Source organism: Ostrea edulis, chromosome 7, assembly GCF_947568905.1.
Source record: "Ostrea edulis chromosome 7, xbOstEdul1.1, whole genome shotgun sequence".
Lineage (NCBI taxonomy): Eukaryota > Metazoa > Mollusca > Bivalvia > Ostreida > Ostreidae > Ostrea > Ostrea edulis.
Window position 1 is genome coordinate 55,535,190 of NC_079170.1, and position 20,000 is coordinate 55,555,189.

Genomic DNA, 20,000 nt, shown 5'->3' on the forward strand with positions numbered 1-20,000 from the left:
AATATTTAACCCTTGTTATGACCTCACCTTCAAATGTCGTCATGGTTTATTCCAACTTGAATTCATATATTACGTTATATTCATATATGATGCAATATTTTATCCCTGAATATCCAACCCCATGGTAAAGTAAATAATAAATAAATAAAAATTCTAAACTTTCCCCATACATTTTGAATCCGTATTTTGGCCCAAACCTTCCCCAAAGACGAAATACCCGGGGATGCTTACATATTGATACGACTAATCCTGATCCTCCTGCTCTTGAGAATAAGATTTTATTTTTAAAAATAGGGCACCGGTAAACCGGTACATGATACGTCCGTATACATTATTGACCCAGGAATTTGAAAGTGTAGCGGTCAGCCGGGTTCGATCGCCGGTGGCCAGTTAGCTCAGTTAGTAGAGCACCTGACTAGAAATTCAGGGGGCCCGGGTTCGAATCCCGGTCTGGTCCGTTGCATTTTCTCCCTTCCTGTTACTCAAGTAAGAAAGGATTATCCACAAAAGGATTTCGTCAGAGTTGCAATAACTATGTATTTTGCATTAAACAAATCTAAGTTCAAGGACTGTAACTTATTCAAAAATAGTGGAACAGCATTCCCCTTGTAATATGCACATCTACACATTGTGATTTTCCTTTGTACTAAGTTTCATTGAAATCCCCCAAGGGTTTAAGAAGAGTTGCGAAGACAAGGTACTTGCATAAAATAAATATAAGTCCAAGGGCCCAAACTCCTTCAAAAATAGTGGTGCAGCATTCCCCTTATATCATGCACATCTCCACATTGTGATCTTTCTTTGTACAAAGTTTCATCAAAATCCCCCAATGGTTTTAGGAGGAGTTGCAAAGACATAGTATTTTCAATAGAAAAAATTAAGTCCAAGGGCCACAACTCCTTTAAAAAACATTGGGTAGCATTCCCCTTAAAATACGCACAGCTTCACATTGCGATCTTTCTTTGTACCAAGTTTCATCAAAATCCCCCAAAGGGTTTAGGAGGAGTTGCAAAGAAAATGTTAAAGGGATAGACAGACAGATGACACTGGTATAGCATAATACGCCAGCATTTTTATGTGGGCGTGTAAAAAAATTATTCTTATGTAAAACTTTTTATTCCCAATTGAGGCCCAATCTAACCCCATCCCCAGGCCAGGATTTCAATCAATCTGATCTACCTGAGGATGATCGCATACTAATACCATTTTAATCAGGGTTATGCAACTCTTGATTAAATTTTTTTTCTTATGAAAGGTGATTGATTGATTGATTGTATCTTGTTAAAAGTTTCTCTCTCTCTCTCTCTCTCTCTCTCTCTCTCTCTCTCTCTCTCGAATTTTTCATTCAAATGGAGACGTCAAGACCAGTGAAGGGCTTCAAATTCAGGCCTTTGCTCGGCGCTTACGGCCATTGACCAGAGAGAGTTCTTCAGCGTGTCACACCTACTGTGACACAGGACATCCGTTTTTAAGGTAATCTCCAAGGACCCATGACATTCACACCAGATGCCGAGCGTTTGGCGGTGGAACTGTCACTACCTGTTTTAACGACTTAGATCTGTCACTCTTATGAAAGGTGAAGATAACGATCAAGTGATTGATCTTACAACTCCTAAAAGGAATACAAAATGGAGAGTTGGGTAAACATGGACCAGATATACCAGAGGTGGGATCAGGTACCTAGGAGGAGTAAGCATCCCCTGTTGACCGATCACACCCGCAGTGAGCCCTTTATATATATATTTTAAAATAAAACTTATACGGTACCAATTTTGATGCACCAGATGCGCATTTCGACAAATAATGTCTCTTCAGTGATGCTCAAGCCGAAATTTTGGAAATTCGAAATGACAAAAAACTTGTAAGAGCTAAAAGGAAAACTAGAGTGCCAAAAAACTGGAGCCAAATTCGTCCAAGGATCAGAGCTATGCATGAGGACCCTATCATCCATAATTTTGAAATGAATTTCTAAAATTAAATATTCATCCGTATTTTCAAGCTAGTAACGAAGTACTTAGCTACTGGGCTGAAAGTATTGAAAACTTCCAAAGTAACCTTTATTGTGGTCACACATGCTCTTGAGGGCATCGATTTCAACAAATTTGAATCTGCACTACTAACGATGCTTGTCTAATAACACGAATGATACATAGTTTAACTGTTCTAAGAATTTTAGACTTTTATTATATATTCCAATGTAAAACTTTGATCCCCTATTATGGCATCATTCAACTTCTGGGACACTGCACTACCTGAGGATGTTTGCCTATCATGACTAATTATGGCCCTGCTACTCTTGAAAAAAAAGATTCCTATACATTTCAATATAAAATCCCATGCCCTTGTTGTGGTCCTAACATGACCATGAATTGAACAAACTATAATCTGTATTACAGTAACTCCAGGATGCTTGCATATATTAATGTCTCATTAAGGCACTGCTGTACTCAAAAGATTTCAAATGCTTTTGCTTTTTATCTTTATATCTCCATTCAAAACTTTGATCCCCAATCATGGCCCCATCCTACCCTCAGGGGCCATGATTTGAACAATTTTGAATCTGCATTCTTTAAGGAAATTTGCACAAAAGTTTCAAGAATTTTTGGCCCACTGTTCTTGAGAAGAAGAATTTGAATCTAACTCACTATTTCAAGACATTGCCAATTAACTTGCAAGGGAGCATGGTTCCTCAAATGAACAACTTAGTATCTCTTTATCCAAGAATGCTTTAAGCCAAGTTTGAATCATAATGGCAAAGTGATTCTGGAGAAGATGAAAATGTCAAAAGTTTAAGAACAGACAAAAACGGATGAATGGACAGATGATCAGAAGAGCTCACTTGATCTTTCAGCTCAGGTGAACTAAAAGGATAATGTAAATTAGACCTATTTTCAAAAGATATATTCCCATGTAAACTTTGAACCCATACTGTAGCCCAACCTTCCCCCAGGGCATTGATTTGAAGAAAATGAATTGAATCGGCACCATTTCAGGATGCTTGCATAACTAATCATGCCCTGTTGCTCTTGAGAATAGATTTTCAACCCCCCCCCCCCCCCTATATTTCTCAAGTAAAACTTCATTCCCTTATAGTGGTCCCATCCTACCCTCACCTGCATGATTTGAATAAAGGATGAGGTAAAATAACTACTGGATTCAGCCCCTATTTCTGTGGTCAACAAAAGTAATTCTACTGAACAAAAGTTAATATTTTATACACATGACACCACTAACAATGGCTTCTGAATAGTTTTAATAGTTCTGAACCTTTGTTTTCTTTCATAAGATGCTGAAAAATCAAAAGATTTTTAACTCTTGTAATGAGCACTTTTTGTCATGTCTGTAATCTTTCACTCCTTCATGAATAACAATAAACGAAGTGGGTGGGTTTAAACACCAAGGACAGCATTCAATTTAGAAATATGAAAAGACTTTGTGCTTTCCCTCTTTACAAATCACATTATTTTTAACACTGTGCCCATTCCCATAGATTTCCAGATGTATAAAAGTATGGGCAGGGCCAAATGCCTAGATAAGAATTTCAGCTAATGATGAAACCCTAAGGTTAAACACAAGAGTTATGCAAATTTATGTGCCATGTAATATTAAAATTATTAAAGTACAAATGTTTATGAGTTGAATCAAGTAAATCTTAACATGAAACAAGAAAATTTATTTTGATAAATATATTTGGGGCCATTAGCATATAGTTATTTCACTTCATCCTTTGAATCTACACTACATGAGATGCCTGCATTCAATACCTCTAATCTTGACCCTGTTGTTCTTGAGAAAAAATTTTCCCTACATATTCCATTTAAAACTTCAATATCCTACTGTAGTTCCACCTCACCCCTGGATAGACAACATACAAATTTAGATAACAAAAGCTTACTTCAGAATTTGGCTCAGGTGGCTAAAAGATCACATTAACAGGTGTGCCACACACCTCAAAAAGTAAACCCACACATTTAATTCTAGGACAGTCAATACAAAAACATTCTGAGATGGTCGAGCTATCATCGTCCTAGTTATCTCCTATATTCCATACATTTCCCTCATGTTGTTCCTGCAAGCCACTAGAACATTCTGTACAGAACACTGCTGAAAATAAGCCACTCTCTCTGCCACAGTCACAGCCATTCCAGGATGGGAGAATGGCATCTCCTCCTTAGGAATCTGAAAAACATAAAAATATATCTCAACAAGAGGCCTGTAAAACTTTGATCCACTATTGTGGCCCCACCATATCCCCAGGGGTCCTGATTTTTACAAACTTGAATTTGAGTATTTTGGCATTTCCAAAGAAATCTCAATTGATGTCAAATTTGAATAACCAATAGACTGAGTGACATAAAATTTTGCCGACAAAAAAAATGGGGCACCACTAAACCAGTACATGATACGCCCGCATATATTATAGACCCAGGAATTTAAATAAGAAACAATTATACACAAAAGGATTTCATCGGATTTGCAATAACAATGAATTTTGCATTTAACAAATCTAAGTCTAAGGGCTGTAACTCCTTCAAACAAAGTGGGACAGCATTTCCCTTGTAATATGCACACCTCCACATTGTGATCTTTCTTTGTACCAAATTTCATTAAAATCCCCCAAAGGGTTTAGATTGAATTGAATATTGTTTAACGTCCTGCTCGAGAATATTTCACTCATATGGAGACGTCACAACTGCCGCTGAAGGTTTTTGCAGTCTCATTCGAAGGACCGCCCCATTTAGCAAGGGAGTACTGAGGACCTACTCTAACCCGGATCCCCACTGGATCAAAGGGTCTAGAAGAAGTTGCGAAGCCAAGGTATTTCGAATAGAAAAAAAAATTACTTCCAAGGGCCACAACTCCTTTAAAAACATTGGACAGCATTCCCCTTGCAATATGCATAGCCCCATATTGTGATCTTTCTTTGTACCTAGTTTCATCAAAATCCCCCAAAGGGTTTAGGAGGAGTTGCGAAGACAAGGTATTTGCATAAAATAAATCTAAGTCGAAGGTACCTAACTCCTTCAAAAATAGTGGGTCAGCATTCCCCTTGTAATATGCACATCTCCACATTGTGATCTTTCTTTGTACCAAGATTCATCAAAATCCTTCAAAGGGTTTAGAAGGAGTTGCAAAGACAAAGTATTTTGAATAGAAAAAATTAAGTCCAAGGGCCACAACTCCTTTGAAAAACATTGGACAGCATTCCCCTTGCAATATGCACAGCTCCACATAGTGATCTTTCTTTGTACCAAGTTTCATCAAAATCCCCCAAAGGGTTTAAGAGATGTGAAGACAAGGTATTTGTATAAAATAAATCTAAGTGCAAGGGCCCTAACTCCTTAAACAAGAGGCCAAGGGCCACATCGCTCACCTGAGTTACCTTGGCCATATCTGAAGACTTTCCATATATATTTGCATGTAAAACCTTAGTCTGCATTGTGGCCCCAACCTACCCCTGGAGGCCATGATTTGAACAAACTTAAATCTGCACTATGTCAGGAAGCTTTCATGTAAATCTCAGCTCCTCTGTGGTCCCATTGGTTCTTGTGAGGATGATTTTTAAAGGTTTTTTCAATTTCCTCTGAATTATCCATGTAAAACTTTGTTCCCCTATTGTGGCCCTAAACTACCCCCCGGGGGCCATGATTTCCTGTTTTAAAACTTAATGCATTTAGTTTTTTTTTTTTTAAATATGTGCGGTTCTAAAGAAGAAACTTTTTGAAAATTGGTAAATTTTGGGCAGTTTTTCCCCCACCTCTGAGGTCCCAGGGGTGCAGGAATCCTGAAATTTACAATTTATGTCTCCCTTCTCCAACAGATGCTTCATACCAAATTTGAAAAGAATTGGTATGGTAGTGATTAAGAAGTTAAAAATGTCTATTGTTCACACATTTAATAACTGATTATTTTGGCCCCACCCTAATACCAAAACCCTTACCCCTGGGATCATCAAATTTACAATTTTGGTAGAGGACTACCGGCTCTTTCTAAATATTCAGTTTCAATTTAGTTTCAATTTAGTATCAATAGTACTAAAGAGGATGTTATTTAAGTGTTTTACACATAAACACTATATAGTAAGTTTGGCCCCGCCCTGGTGTCAGAACCCCTACCCCGGGAATCATGAAATTTACTATTTTGGTAGAGGCCTTCCTGCTTCATCACTATGCATTTAGCATTCATGTCCCCCTTGTTCCAAGGATGCTTCATACCAAATTTGAAAAGAATTGGAATAGTAGTTATTAAGAAAAAGTTAAAAAATTTGTTGTTCACACATTTAATAACTGACCATTTTGACCCCACCCCGATACCAAAACCCCTACCCTTGCTCTTTAGTTTCAATTTAGTATCAATAGCACTAAAGATTGATTGATTGTTTGATGTTTTCCGCCACACTCAACAATTTTTCAGTTATCTGGTGCAGGCTTTCAAGTGACATTTTGCAAAAAATAAGGGCCATTTTTAGGGCAAAATTATCAAAAAATAAGGGCCTTTTTTAAAGGATTTTTAAGGGCTTTTTAGACAAAAACAAGAGGTACTGTGAGCAATGCTCACTAAGAATACCCCCCGCTTACCCTAATCTCCCAAAGGGTGTTGGTAATAGGTATAAACTACCTCTTTTCTGAGTGTGTAAAACAAATGGCATGACAAACCGAACCATATTGCTACTTCGATGTCCAGTGTGCTTGACCTTTGACCTTTTGACCCCAAAATTGATAGGGAACATCTTCATCCCATGGGTAGTCCATATGTATGATATGGTGACTGTAGGTGGAAAGGATAACGCTTTAGAGCCCGGGAACCATATTGCTACTTCGATGTCCAGTGCGCTTGACCTTTGACCTTTTGACCCCAAAATCGATAGGGAACATCTTCATCCCATGAGTAGTCCATATGTATGATATGGTGACTGTAGGTGGAAAGGATAACGCTTTAGAGCCCGGAAACCATATTGCTACTTCGATGTCCAGTGCGCTTGACCTTTTGACCCAAAAATCGATAGGGAACATCTTCATCCCATGAGTAGTCCATATGTACGATATGGTGACTGTAGATGGAAAGGATAACACTTTAGAGCCCGGAAACCATATTGCTACTTCGATGTCCAGTGCGCTTGACCTTTGACCTTTTGACTCCAAAATCGATAGGGAACATCTTCATCTCATGAGTAGTCCATATGTATGATATGGTGACTGTAGGTGGAAAGGATAACGCTTTAGAGCCCGGAAACCATATTGCTACTTCGATGTCCAGTGTGCTTGACCTTTGACCTTTAGACCCCAAAATCGATAGGGAACATCTTCATCCCATGGGTAGTCCATATGTATGATATGGTGACTGTAGGTGGAAAGGATAATGCTTTAGAGCCCGGAAACCATTGCGTCTACGGACGGACGGACAGACAGACGGACAACCCGATTCCAGTATACCCCCCCCCCCCCACAACTTGTTGCGGGGGGTATATACAATAAGGGTTAAATTTACAAATCAATAGGAAAGAAAAAATGTTTTACTTACCATTTGCAAGAGCAATAATACAATCAAAGGCCTTAAGGGCCTGAGAGTCTACTCTCTCTTCATCTGCTCGTCAATGTTTTGGAGAATATCTCTCATGGGGTACGGAAAGGGGTAGATTGAGTTGCAAGCCTTGTTATATATTATGAATCAGTGGGATAAGACATTTTTTAAAACGTGGATAAATTAGTGTTCTCTGATAATGATACGTGTATTTAAGCTTCCTGGAACATGAAAAAATCTATAAAGAGACACCATAGATCAGAGAGAAATATTTATTCGTGGTTTGAATTTCCTCCATTGTTTACATATACGTTATAGTGCAATATCCTTGACCCAGGCGCCTATGGGTATATATTTTAACATAATGTATATACTTAAAGATAATTTACACTCTAGGCCTAGAGAGGATTTTTGAGAGTCATAATTCAAACAAAACATTGACTTGTCATGACATTAATTCCCTGAACAATTCTTGAGAAAAAAATATTTTCCTATATACTGTTTCATAACACAACATCGGAAAATGTATTCATTGCACTCTCTTTGATCCCCTTTACAAGAAAAGGTAATCAGTATGAATCTGTGGTCCATCTGTATGTTTCAACAATGCACATATTCGATATTGAATTAATGAACATTACCGGCAAATATGTGAATCTCCGATGAGAAGCGACATACCAATAGTTAGCACACAGTACAAAGGTTGTAGTCATCAAAACTGAAGCACGCTCACAATTGACCACCCCATTTCCCATGCATGGCATCTAGCTCCTCCGAGGTAACGCTTTTTAAAATATGAAAAATACAGGTACCACAGCGATCAAATTACCTGATCCTGAAGGTTCAACGGAAATAAAGAATCGATTCGTGCAGAAGAGTTGATGTCAAAAGTAGTATTCCAAGGGGAAATAGCAGGAAAACAACCATGATAACATAAATCTTCGATGAAATGTACGTAGATATTTTCGCCCTATAACACAAATTTCGGTGAACACACACTATCAGTCTCTTCGCCAACTTCTGTAAACACACGATATTTTTCCCGCTAAAACGTCACGTGACAATGTTGAAATTAGACAAGTCGTTCTTGAAATAATATATTCATATGCGCTCACGTTGTCTAATAAACAGATCAGACAAAACATTTTAAAAGGAGAATTTGCATGTTATGTCGCGCAGAATCATAATCGGAATAGTTTTAAAGAGTATGGATAAGAAAGGAATGTTATTTACCAAACAGTGTTGAAATTTCAACAACTAAAGAATAAGAACTATTTGCACGCACATGATTATAAACACAGAGAGTTTGTGTGACGCGGTAAATCCGCACGCCGTTGATAGCAAGGAGCATCTCGCTTCGCAAGCCGACTCAAAAACTAATAACCCACTCAGAAGATCATACCAGTGGTCATCAACAGCCATATTCAGCATTCAGCACAAACCACGATATAATTCAGGTGGACTCCCATGGCTCACAATCAATGCTGAATATAGCTGATAACCATCAAGATGTCTTCTGAGATGTACATTTCATCAACATATTCATTTTCCAACACTTACTTTATGTCAAATTTATTCAAACTTTCAAAATTTGAAAATGTAGGAATTTTAACAAAAAATTAGGTTTTTTTAGGATTCTAAAGCTCAAATAATGAAAATAAGAGCTGTTGTAGAAAAATAAGGGCCCACTTGAAAGCCTGCTGGTGGCGCCCAGTTTTTATTGGTGGAAGAGAGAAGCCAGATATGTACCTGGGAGGAGACCACCGACCTTCCTAAAGTAAACTGGGAAACTTTCTCACTTACCGGAGCGAGCGGGATTCAGCACTAAAGAAGATGTTATTTAAGTGTTTTACACATAAACACTATATACCAAGTTGAATCATGAAATTTACAATTTTGGTAGAACCTTCCTTACTCATCATTACTACATATATATTCTCACTTTCTCTGCTAGATGCCCAGGAGTAAAGAAGAAGATTTTTAAAGAAATACATCAATTTTACAGTTTTTACCCCAAAATCAAGGCCCCTTAGGGTGGGGGGGGGGGGTCATGAAATTTACATTTTCCAGTCTCCTTCACCTACAGATGCTACATACCAAATTTGGTCAAGATTAGCCCATTAGTTTCTGGGGAAAAGTTGTTCATGGACGACACACGTCACACGAAGACGGACGACAACCAATTGCAATAGGTCATCTGAGTTTACTCAGGTGATTTAAAAAGAAAATACTTTGTCCATACCCCCATCTTAAATATAACTAAAATCAACAAGAGGCCCATGAGCCACATCGCTCACCAGAGTGACCTTGATCCACATTTAAAGATTTTCCCTTTATATTCAGAAAACTTTGGACCCCCTATTGTGGCCCCATCCCACCCTTGGGAGCCATGATTTTAATAAACACAAATCTGCACTATGTCAGAAAGCTGCCATGTAAATTTCAACTTATCTGGCTCAGTGGTTCTTGTGAAGATTTTTATTGAAAATTTGTAAAACTTTGATCTCCTATTGTGGTCCCACCCTACCCCCGGGGGCCATAACAAACTTGAGTCTGCACTATGGCAGAAAGCTTCCATGTAAATTTCAACTTTTCTCGCCCAGTGGTTCTTAAGAAGGATTTTTAAATGAGCCCACCCTATTTTTTTTTGGCATTTTTGGGTTTTTTTTGGCATTTTTGTGATTATCTCCATTTTAAAGGAGGCATGGCCCTTTATTTGAATAAACTTAAACCCCCTTCACCCAAGGATTATTTGTACAAGTCTAATTGAAATTAACTCAGTGGTTTTGGAAAAGATTTTTTCCTATATTTTCGCACTTAAAACTTCGACCCCCTATTGTTGCCCTACATTACTCCCGGGGCCATGATATTAACAAATTTGAATTTGCACTATGTCAGAAAGCTTCCAAGTAAATTTCAACTTTGCTGGCCAATTGGTTCTCGAGTTTTTAATGAACCCTATTTTTGCATTTTGTGATTATCTCCCCTTTGAACGAGGCATGACCTTTCATTTCAACAAATCTTTAATCCCCTTTAGCCAAGGATGATTGCTTCTAACTTTGATTGAAATTGACTCAATGGTTCTGGAGAAGAATATCATTTCATATATTTTCTCATGAAAAACTTTGATCCTCTATTGTGGCCCCATCCTATTCAGTAAGATATATATACATGTATTATTAAAATCTATAATTGGTATGCAGTAAGTCTAAAGAAAACTCTATATATTTGGGATGTTGTTAAAATGAGGAATTGAAAATGGAACGGAAAATATTTTATGAAATATCAGGAAGAGGTCAGCATTTTGCAAAATCAAAAGGCTTATGAATGAGGGAAGCAGAAATTACAAAGAGAACAGGAAGACATACTCAAAGGCGCATCCAATGCCGGCAACCCCACCCCTTGTTTAGTGTGTTTCCCCAGACCCCCAACCTGTGGCTGTAACCCTCCTTTCTGAAATTTCTTGATCCGAAACTAATTGCACATGATATTTATAATTTAATCAACATCTTTTATGTATTTTGTGCTTACTCATCCCTTCCCCCTTTCCAACTTTTAAAACTTTATATTAGTCAACCCAAACGCCTACATCAAAGGGGAGACAAATTTTATTCATACGTGGTAAACTTTCACAGGGGCCTGAGATACCATTTTTAAGGCCATTCAACTAAATTAATAGATTATCATTCCCGCCCGCCCCTCAAAAATCGGCCTGCCCCCCAATTTTTTTTTTTTGGCTGAACTTGCGATTTCCGAAAAAATTTCTATGTCTGACTCTGATATTTACACGTTTTGTTTACATTTCCAGTATAGCAATGTGAAAAGCCACATGTAAAAAATAGATCATATGGTTTTCTTAATTTCTTACAAGCGTAAATTAAAGGAAAGGATTAATGTTCTTCATATCTTGAAGAAGTTTGGTATCTTTCTGTGTTTGAAATTAAAGCTTAACCTGGAATTCGTCCGTGAAATAAGCATAGATTGATATCCGTCTGGCATTAAATGATGCACTTCTGTTGACAAAAACTCTTTTGTCATTATTTTTCTCAGGAAATAAAAATTAAAAAATAAAATCCTCCCACCCTCCTCATACTTTTAGGTGACCCTGGATGATAATCTAATAACTAAGTTGAATTGGCCTAATATTATTATAATTAGGCCAAAATAAAAAAATATGTTTGTTTCCTGTCGCCCGACCAACCCTAAATATATCCGCTGACCCTATGTATTTTTTATTCAATTTTCCAATTTGAATTCATCGATGTATGAGCTATTACCCGAAATCATTTTGATACGAGTTAACAATACCGACGACAACAATGGTGGCACAACTTTTAGAAGCTGCTTCGGTGTCGGCAATAAGGTTACATAAATGCCAGCATCAGAACCCCATAAATATTATGACAACTGTCTTGCACAAATCAATATTACATGACCTATTCAAGGCGCATCATCCGCGGATCAGAAGGCAGACAGTTTTCATGCAGAAGTGAAGTGAAGGCTAGCACCAAACGAGACCCCGTTCGTAGCGAATATTTTTATATTTTTATCTCACACTTGATCCAGTAGCAGTTCCTGCGACATATAAAAAAATTCACTCTTTTCAACCCAAAACGCCCATGCACATTGTATGTATAACAACTTTAACTATCAAATTTTCATTGAAGGCACATCATTTGAACTATATTGTTGTACTGTTTGGGGCAATATGAAAAACAAGGACGGTCTTTACAAATTATGCAAACTTCAAAAGCGAGCTGCTAGAACGATTTTAAATAGAAATTTTAATACACCTACAACAGAAATGATGCAGCAACTTAGATGGATGCCTCTGTCAGACTATTTTGTATATATAGAACTATCATTCTTGCCTTCAATGTTTTACATGCATGGTCTAGCCCCTGATTATTTAGATGTTTTTCAGTATGTTCATGAAATTAGCAGTAGATCTACCAGATTAAGTCAAAGTAATTCATTAGATATCCAGAGAGTAAAGACACAATATTTGAGAAGATCTTTTACAATTTACGGTTCACAGTTATGGAATAATATGCCAGAATTTTTAAAATATTACCCAACATTGGAAACTTTTAAATCTGCTTATCTTAGACATTTTTTTTTCATTTGGGAAATTAAAACCATATACATAGATTTGTATTTGATTATTTTTAGTTTTATTTTTTATTTATCTATCTATCTATTTATTTTCAGTTTCAAATACGTAGATAGCGTACATGTATGTATACAACATACTTTCATATACTATTTTATATTGTATCTGTATAATAATGCTGTCTGTATATATGTTTTCAGGACCGCTATCCTGTTTAAATAAAGGACATTATTGTTATATATATATATTTTTTTAAATATTTAAAAAAAAAAATAACAAGAGGCCCATGGGCCTAGAATGGCTCTTCTGATACATTGTAGAACAGGCAAAAATTCTCACTAACCAAGATTCATCAATTAACAAAGTTTGATGATGTTAAGTCAAATAGTACCTGAAAATTTAAATGTAACTGTCCAAACGTAGGTCACGGTGACCTACTTTTGGTCAACACACTGAAGACTCAAGATGCATCAACTGACAAGTCAAATAGTATTCAAATACAGCCGTCAAATTCCAAAAGAAGGCCACAGTGACCTACTTTTTGGTCGACACACTCCAAAGACTCAAGATGCATCAAATGACAAAGTTTGATAATTGAAGTCAAATAGTATCTGAAATATTCAGATATAAACGTCAAATTCCAAAAGTAGGTCACACTGACCTACTTTTTGGTCGACACACTCTGAAGACTCAAGACCCATCAACTGACAAAGTTTGATGATTGTAAGTCAAATAGTATCTGAAATATTCAAATAGAGCCGTCAAAATCCAAAATTAGGTCACGGTGACCTACCTTGTAGTCAACACACTCTGAAGACTCAACATGCATCAACTGACTAAGTTTGATGATCCTAGTTTTCATAGTGTCCAAAATATGCATCTAAAATTGAAAATGTGAAATTTGAATGTCTGCAAAATTCAAAAAGTAGGTCACTGTGACCTACTCTTTTTATAAATATGTTTCGAGGCCTCAAGACGCATCAACTTATAAGGTTTGATGATTCTAAACCTCTCCGTATCTGAAATAACAACCTAAAATGCCCTACCCAATACGCATTTCATTTCACACCCTGGATGACTCCCTATTTATGTCCCAAACTGACCGTGTAAATAATTACCTTGTGTGTGTACATTATCCATAATAACACGGCAGGTACCGTACTTCCAGTTTCTGAATGCAACACAGTTTACGAACACTTCCAAGGAGTTAAACAGCAAGTTATAAACTTACTTTTCTTGGCAAGAAGTATGGTGCATCAGTCTCCAGTAGCAAGCGATTCAGTGGAATGGAGCGGGCCACATCATGGGTCTGCACACACTGCCGGTAGGTCACCATGGGGGTCAATCCAATATACAGGCTGGGAAAGGTTTCTAGCCAGCGCTTTGCTCCAGCATAGTCCCCAGTGAAACAGTGACAATGGATCTTGTAGTTCTTGGGCACCATCTGTTGGAGATAATATTGGTTCAACTACAGCATGCTACACAACTGTAATATCATTAAAGCAATAAAAATTAATCAGGTTGATCAACATGTACATTACTTTTTCTCTATGTACCTATTTAATTTCATTTGGTCAAATATTTTCTATTTTTACTTTTTACTGTGTAGTCATAGGAATTAAATGTCAGTATATCACCTATACAAGAGTAACGCAAACAGTACAATATACGCCCGTTGGACAGTGAAATTCAGCATGGAAGAAGCATATTGTGCACTCTGAATTGATACAACACACATTTTGAATAGAAAAGCCTTAAAGTGGGGCATGTTGCACCAATCCATATGATATGTGAACTGATTATGTATTTCTCTGAGAGTGAGGTTGTGACAAAATGTCGGTGCAATATCTATCTATGATGATAAAAAGTCCAGGAAACCATTTGATCTACTTTTAGCTCTAAAGTAGGTCTTTTATGGTGCACCAATTAAGTTGAAATGTGAACTGATTATGTATTTCTCTGAGAGGGGGGTTGTGACTCAATTTCAGTGCAATACCTGTGGCCATACCAAAAAAAAAAAAAAAATCTGGAAAACTTCTACCCCAAGAGTAGGTCATAGAGCACCAATCCAGTTGAAATGCTAACAGCACTTTTATTCCTCCGAGAGGAAGCCTTTGACTAAATATCAGGGCAACATCTGTATCCATAATGAGAAAAAGCCAATCCTGCTGAAATGCAAATTGAACTTGCATGTATTCCTCTGAGAGGAAGCTTATGTGTAAATTTCAGGGCAATATCTGTATCTGTAATGGAAAAAAATTCTGGAAAACTGTTTGACCTACTTATAGCCCTAAAGTTGGTCAGGGACAAACCAATCCAGCTGAAATACAAACTCACTCTTACAATTCTTGAGAGAGAAATTGTGACCAAATTTAAAAGTCGTACATGCATCTGTTATGGAAAAAAGTCTAGAAAACATGACCCCAGAGGGACGAACGAACAGATGGACAGTGCCATAACATAATACTTCCCGTCTAATGATGGGCGTATAAAAACTAGTCTATGCCTAGTAACGTCCACAAAATGCTAACATCACACATCAATACTAATTCTAAACCCAATATTACTGAGTTTGACAATGACCTCTATCAAAATCTGCAGACAGTCTTCCTCTGCATCTCTACAATGGATGACAAGTGGCTTTGTCATCTCCAGAGCTATCTGTATCTGTTTCCTGAACACAATCTTCTGGATATCCATGTGCTGCTTAAACCTGAAACAAACACAATTTATGCACTGAGTAATGAGTTAAATATTCATATTGCATATATGCACGTCATTACAAGCATTATATCAGCAGGAAGTGTAGAAAAGCATCCATGGGCAGGATCGAGCACTACATTATAAGTAGCTAGCCTCAAACTTATGAATTTTACATCAGACTTAAATTGTGAAATATAAGACAAATGTGTTCATTATAATTACTTCACTGTTTCATTAAAAATCAAAATGACCTTCACTCAGACTAATCTTGGAAGCATCCTGACATGAATTTAGCAGTCTTCATGAAACAGCCATTCTCCAGAAACGAATTGTTCCAATTTCATGGAAGCAAATGGTTTAAAAATATTTGAAAAAGACTAAATTATTGTAAACTTCATAGCACAACCAAGAAACCAAGAAAATCCAAAAAGAGAGCATTTTCCATGACCACTTGACTGTGATTTTTCACTTGCCATTTCAAGTTTTAACCCGCATTTAGCGAGTATTTTTCCTTAATTTTGTTACCCAAGACCAAATATATTCTCCAGATCTTGCCATGCTTAATTAGTTTTTTATATATTAGAAATGGTGCATTTGGAAACTATCTAGCAGAATTTGGAAAAACAAACCCCAAATGTAAGTCAAGAGACAATTCAAAATGGCTGCTTATAATACCCACTGTGGTTTGATATGAAATTTGATGACCGCATTACACAAGTGGCTGCTTAAAAGAACAAGCATTCTGAGAGTATTGCATGGCAACAGGGGTCGAAATTAACTTTTTCTTCCACAGGCTAATTTTAGCCTGTGGGTAAAAAATCCACAGGCTAAAATGAAAACCTACAAGCTAAAATAAAAATAATAAAGCAGTGCTCTTTTGTCATGTTTTTTTTTTTAATCAATGATTTTCCCCACCATTACTGAGCCTAGTGGGTCAACAGGCATCGTTTGGACAAAACACTAATTTACGTAAGTCATATGATGCAATGTTTAGGTCTCTTGACCATCGCACCTCTAATATTCACAACCTGCTTACCGCAGGTATAGATCCAATGTCTTCCAATTTCATGCCACGTCAGGGTTGTCACGAGTAATTTTTGAAAGCGAATCCCAGACTCATGGTTTATAAGCAGTACGATCACGAGCCCCATGATTTTTTTGATTTTTTTGGTAATCGCCCACACGGTGAGCTGTGCACTCGTGCCATGACTACAACCCGACCTCAATATGAAACTGAATTAATGTAAATAGAAAATTCTGATTAAATTAACTACCGGAAGACTTGAATTCCAAGTATATATGAGCTTTTTGTTATTCATTTATCTAACAAGAAATCGGAGTCTATGTTTTACCAAGTCAATTTAATCACCCCTATAAGTGAACAGGTCTATATTTTTCATTATAATGCAATGTCCGACCTCTTTGTTTGACACTGAGTTTCTTAAAAAATCATAAAAGAAAAATCCGGATGGAAACGGTTGTTGAAATCGGTCGTTCATGTAAGTGTTTGTATGATTTTGAGTGCAAGTTTAAGAAAAGCGAATGGGGCATCGCGGCTTAAAACGGATACGATACGATCATGGTTTGTAAATCCCCACTCGCTGAGATTTTCGAGTGTCCCCTATTTTTACTCGCTATTTTTCAAATCTACTCGCAATTCGCGGGTATTTCTCGCTAATTTCGAGCCCTGTGGCAATACAGTCCCCTACCAGTTGCAAAAATTACTGTACCACAACATTATTCTAAGTTCATTGTGTAGGTTATCGCAAAAGGGAAAATTGAGGAACCAGGATAGGAAATCAACTACTATTCGAGTAGAGACTAGACCAGGGAAAAAAAGAAAAAATTATAATTATAGGTTTAATTAGGTCTTTAACCAAGTCAATAAAATGTGACATGTAGGATTGATTGATTGTATCTTGCTTAACGTCTCGCTCGAGAATTTTTCACTCATATGGAGACGTCACCAAGACCGGCGAAGGGTTTCAAATTTAGACCTATGCTCAGCGCTTACGGCCATTAAGCAGTGAGGGTTCTTTAGCATGCCACACCTGCTGTGACACAGGTCATCCGGTTTTAAGGTAATCTCCAAGGACCCGTGACATTCACACCTGATGCCGAGCATTTGGCGATGGAACTGTCACTACCTCTTTTAACGACTTAGGTCTGTTGCGGCCGGGATTCGAACCCCGGCCTTCCGCATGCAGAGCAAACGCTCTAACCTCTTGGCCACCGCTGACATGTAGGTAATCATGAATAATTTAGCTATATTGTTGTATTACTATGCTAGAAGTTTTAATGAGTGTAGTATTCTTATCTACAGAAATAAGAAACTTGGATGTAAACAAACAATTCATGCTCTTTTTCTAAGTCCAAGGGCCATTATTTAAAGATCTTAGGAGACGGTTTTTAACAATACCTTTTCTCTCCATAATTATCAACTTTGTTTCATAGACTCCTCATAAAAATGCTCTTTTAAGATTAATAACGATATTAACTCGAAGAAATTGAAGTGCAAAGGTAGTTGGAATAGAAAATTGTTACCCGATTATCGTTCCTGATTTCCTGAATTTGTGACGTCATAAGAGACCACACTCAGATTTGCGTATCAAAACAAAAGCACATCCATAGACGATTTATTCGCAACTGGAGGAATTTTTGAATGGGTAACCATAGTTTGTTATACAAGGATATCACTTTGAACTCATGATTAATGCAAATGCCAGCCACATCGACGATTTTTCATTGGAGGACGAACAAGAAGATTGATCAAGGTCCAATTTATTCCGAATCGGTTGAAATAATACTAACTGGTTAAGGATAAATGTATGATAATTTCAGAGTACATTCTCTGATGACAATAAGAGAAATATAGGTAGCTATTACTTGTGCTATTTCTAACTCCATGCAGACAAGGTGACGCAGCATCGGTTTTCTTTGCAAGGGGGGGGGTCAAATTGAAGGTTGACTGACAAAAAAGGTGGGCACGCCCTCATCCCCCTTAGGTTTTATGTGGCCAAGTCCCACCCTGACTCGGATATATTTTATAGCGCGAGGGTCATAAAAAATATTGGGTCGGTCGGTAGGGATTTTTTTTTTTTTTTTTTTTGCTGAAAATATATTGAATATCAAATCTCTATTTTTATATTTTGTGTTCTTTTGATGAATTAACCTTATAACAGTGAATTACTTGCAGAACTGTCAGAAACCTCTCTAAAAAGTGTAGTTTTAACTTCATGGACAGGAGTAGTTTGTGTATGACTCATATATCATTTTGTTATTCTGATAGGTTACTTGTTTTGTGGGTGTTTGTTTTCCAGGTCTTGAATATGTCCATTGTTTTTTTCAAATTTGTCTAGAGTCTTGGTTGCCATGATTTTACTCTCAATGGCCAATGTAACATGCATGTATTATGCAACTGAAACTTGGTAGCATTGTTGTTGTTCTAAAACATTATTCGTATAAACTCAAGCCATAAACTCAACACAATTTCATGTTCAATGATGTTGGTCAAACGATTTCTGATACATTAAATCCGTGCTCCGCGGTACCTTGAATTACCGAAATGCCCATTAGAACTAACGAAATTCCCCTTTGAATAAATTTTTTGAAGTTAAATTGAAAGATTAGGGATTGATTCAATGTGTAAAATACCGTCTCTGAAGAAAAAATAACATAATTTTTTTAATAAAACAAGATGTGTTTGTGAAACACAAATGCCCCCAATAATGGCCAATTCCAAAGATGGCCAAGGTCACAAGGACAAATACCTTGGTACCAGGAGAAAGATCTTGTCACAAGAAATGCTTATGTACAATATGATAGCTCTGATATAAGTTTACCATTTAGAAGTTATGACCAATGTCAATTTTTTAAGAAGTAGGTCAAACTCCAAGGTCAAGGGTCAAACATTTAGTTCTCACAGAAAGATCTCGTCACAGAAATACTCATGTGAAATATAAAAGCTCTAGCACTTATTGTTAAAAAGTTATTAGCAAGGTTAAAGTTTCAGACAGAATGACAGACAGGACAAAAACAAAATGCCCCCCGATCTTCGATCTCATGGGGTATAAAAATGGTGGCGATTACAAAATACGAGAGGCTAATAAATTTACATGAGAATGCTCCTCCCGCCGTGAGACTTTTGTGCAAGGCTAAAATATGTGATCTCATGGCTAAAACCTGAGATGTAACACCTATGCACTATTGCAAGTTTGACTGTATTTTCTTACATCTAGAGTAATTTGCCCCTGGCCTGTGTCATCAAAATTGGTAGAGATCATTCTACTCCTAAGTAGTAGTCAGTACATCAAGTTTGCATGAACTCTATTCAGCAAAGGCTTCTAAAGATATTGGGCAAAAACTTTCTTCTTAAGGCAGAAAAGTTTTACCTCTAATATTTAAACTTACCTTCTCAATAGAAGTGTGTGTGTGTGTGTGTGTGTGTGTGTGGTGGTGGTGGTGGTGGGGGGGGGGGGGGGGGGGGGGGGGGGGGGGGGGGCATGAAAACGAAATGAAATTATGATTGCAATAATGATGTGTGTACTCACGTCCCTGAATAGTCCAGTCCTATTTCTCCCAGAGCCACTACCTTCTTGTGCTGAAGACAGTCTTTCAGTCCATACCACCTCTGAAGGGAGAAGTCAGTGGCACTTTTAGGATG

At 37.2% G+C, this 20,000-nt stretch overlaps 1 protein-coding gene across 1 annotated transcript in view; it reads right to left on the reverse strand.

Annotated features, from left to right (window-relative positions):
- Window positions 1-2,153: 2,153 nt before the first annotated feature.
- LOC125654810 (uncharacterized) overlaps window positions 2,154-20,000 on the reverse strand; it is a 63,808-nt gene continuing 45,961 nt past the window's right edge. Inside the window, exons 3-6 of the mRNA XM_048884897.2 lie at window positions 19,888-20,000; window positions 15,218-15,347; window positions 13,866-14,078; window positions 2,154-4,179 (exon numbers count right to left, since the gene is read on the reverse strand). The exon at window positions 19,888-20,000 is cut by the window's right edge and continues 53 nt beyond it. Of these exons, the coding sequence (XP_048740854.2) occupies window positions 4,039-4,179; window positions 13,866-14,078; window positions 15,218-15,347; window positions 19,888-20,000 (597 nt within the window). The 3' untranslated portion in view covers window positions 2,154-4,038. The remainder of the gene's footprint in view (window positions 4,180-13,865; window positions 14,079-15,217; window positions 15,348-19,887) is intronic.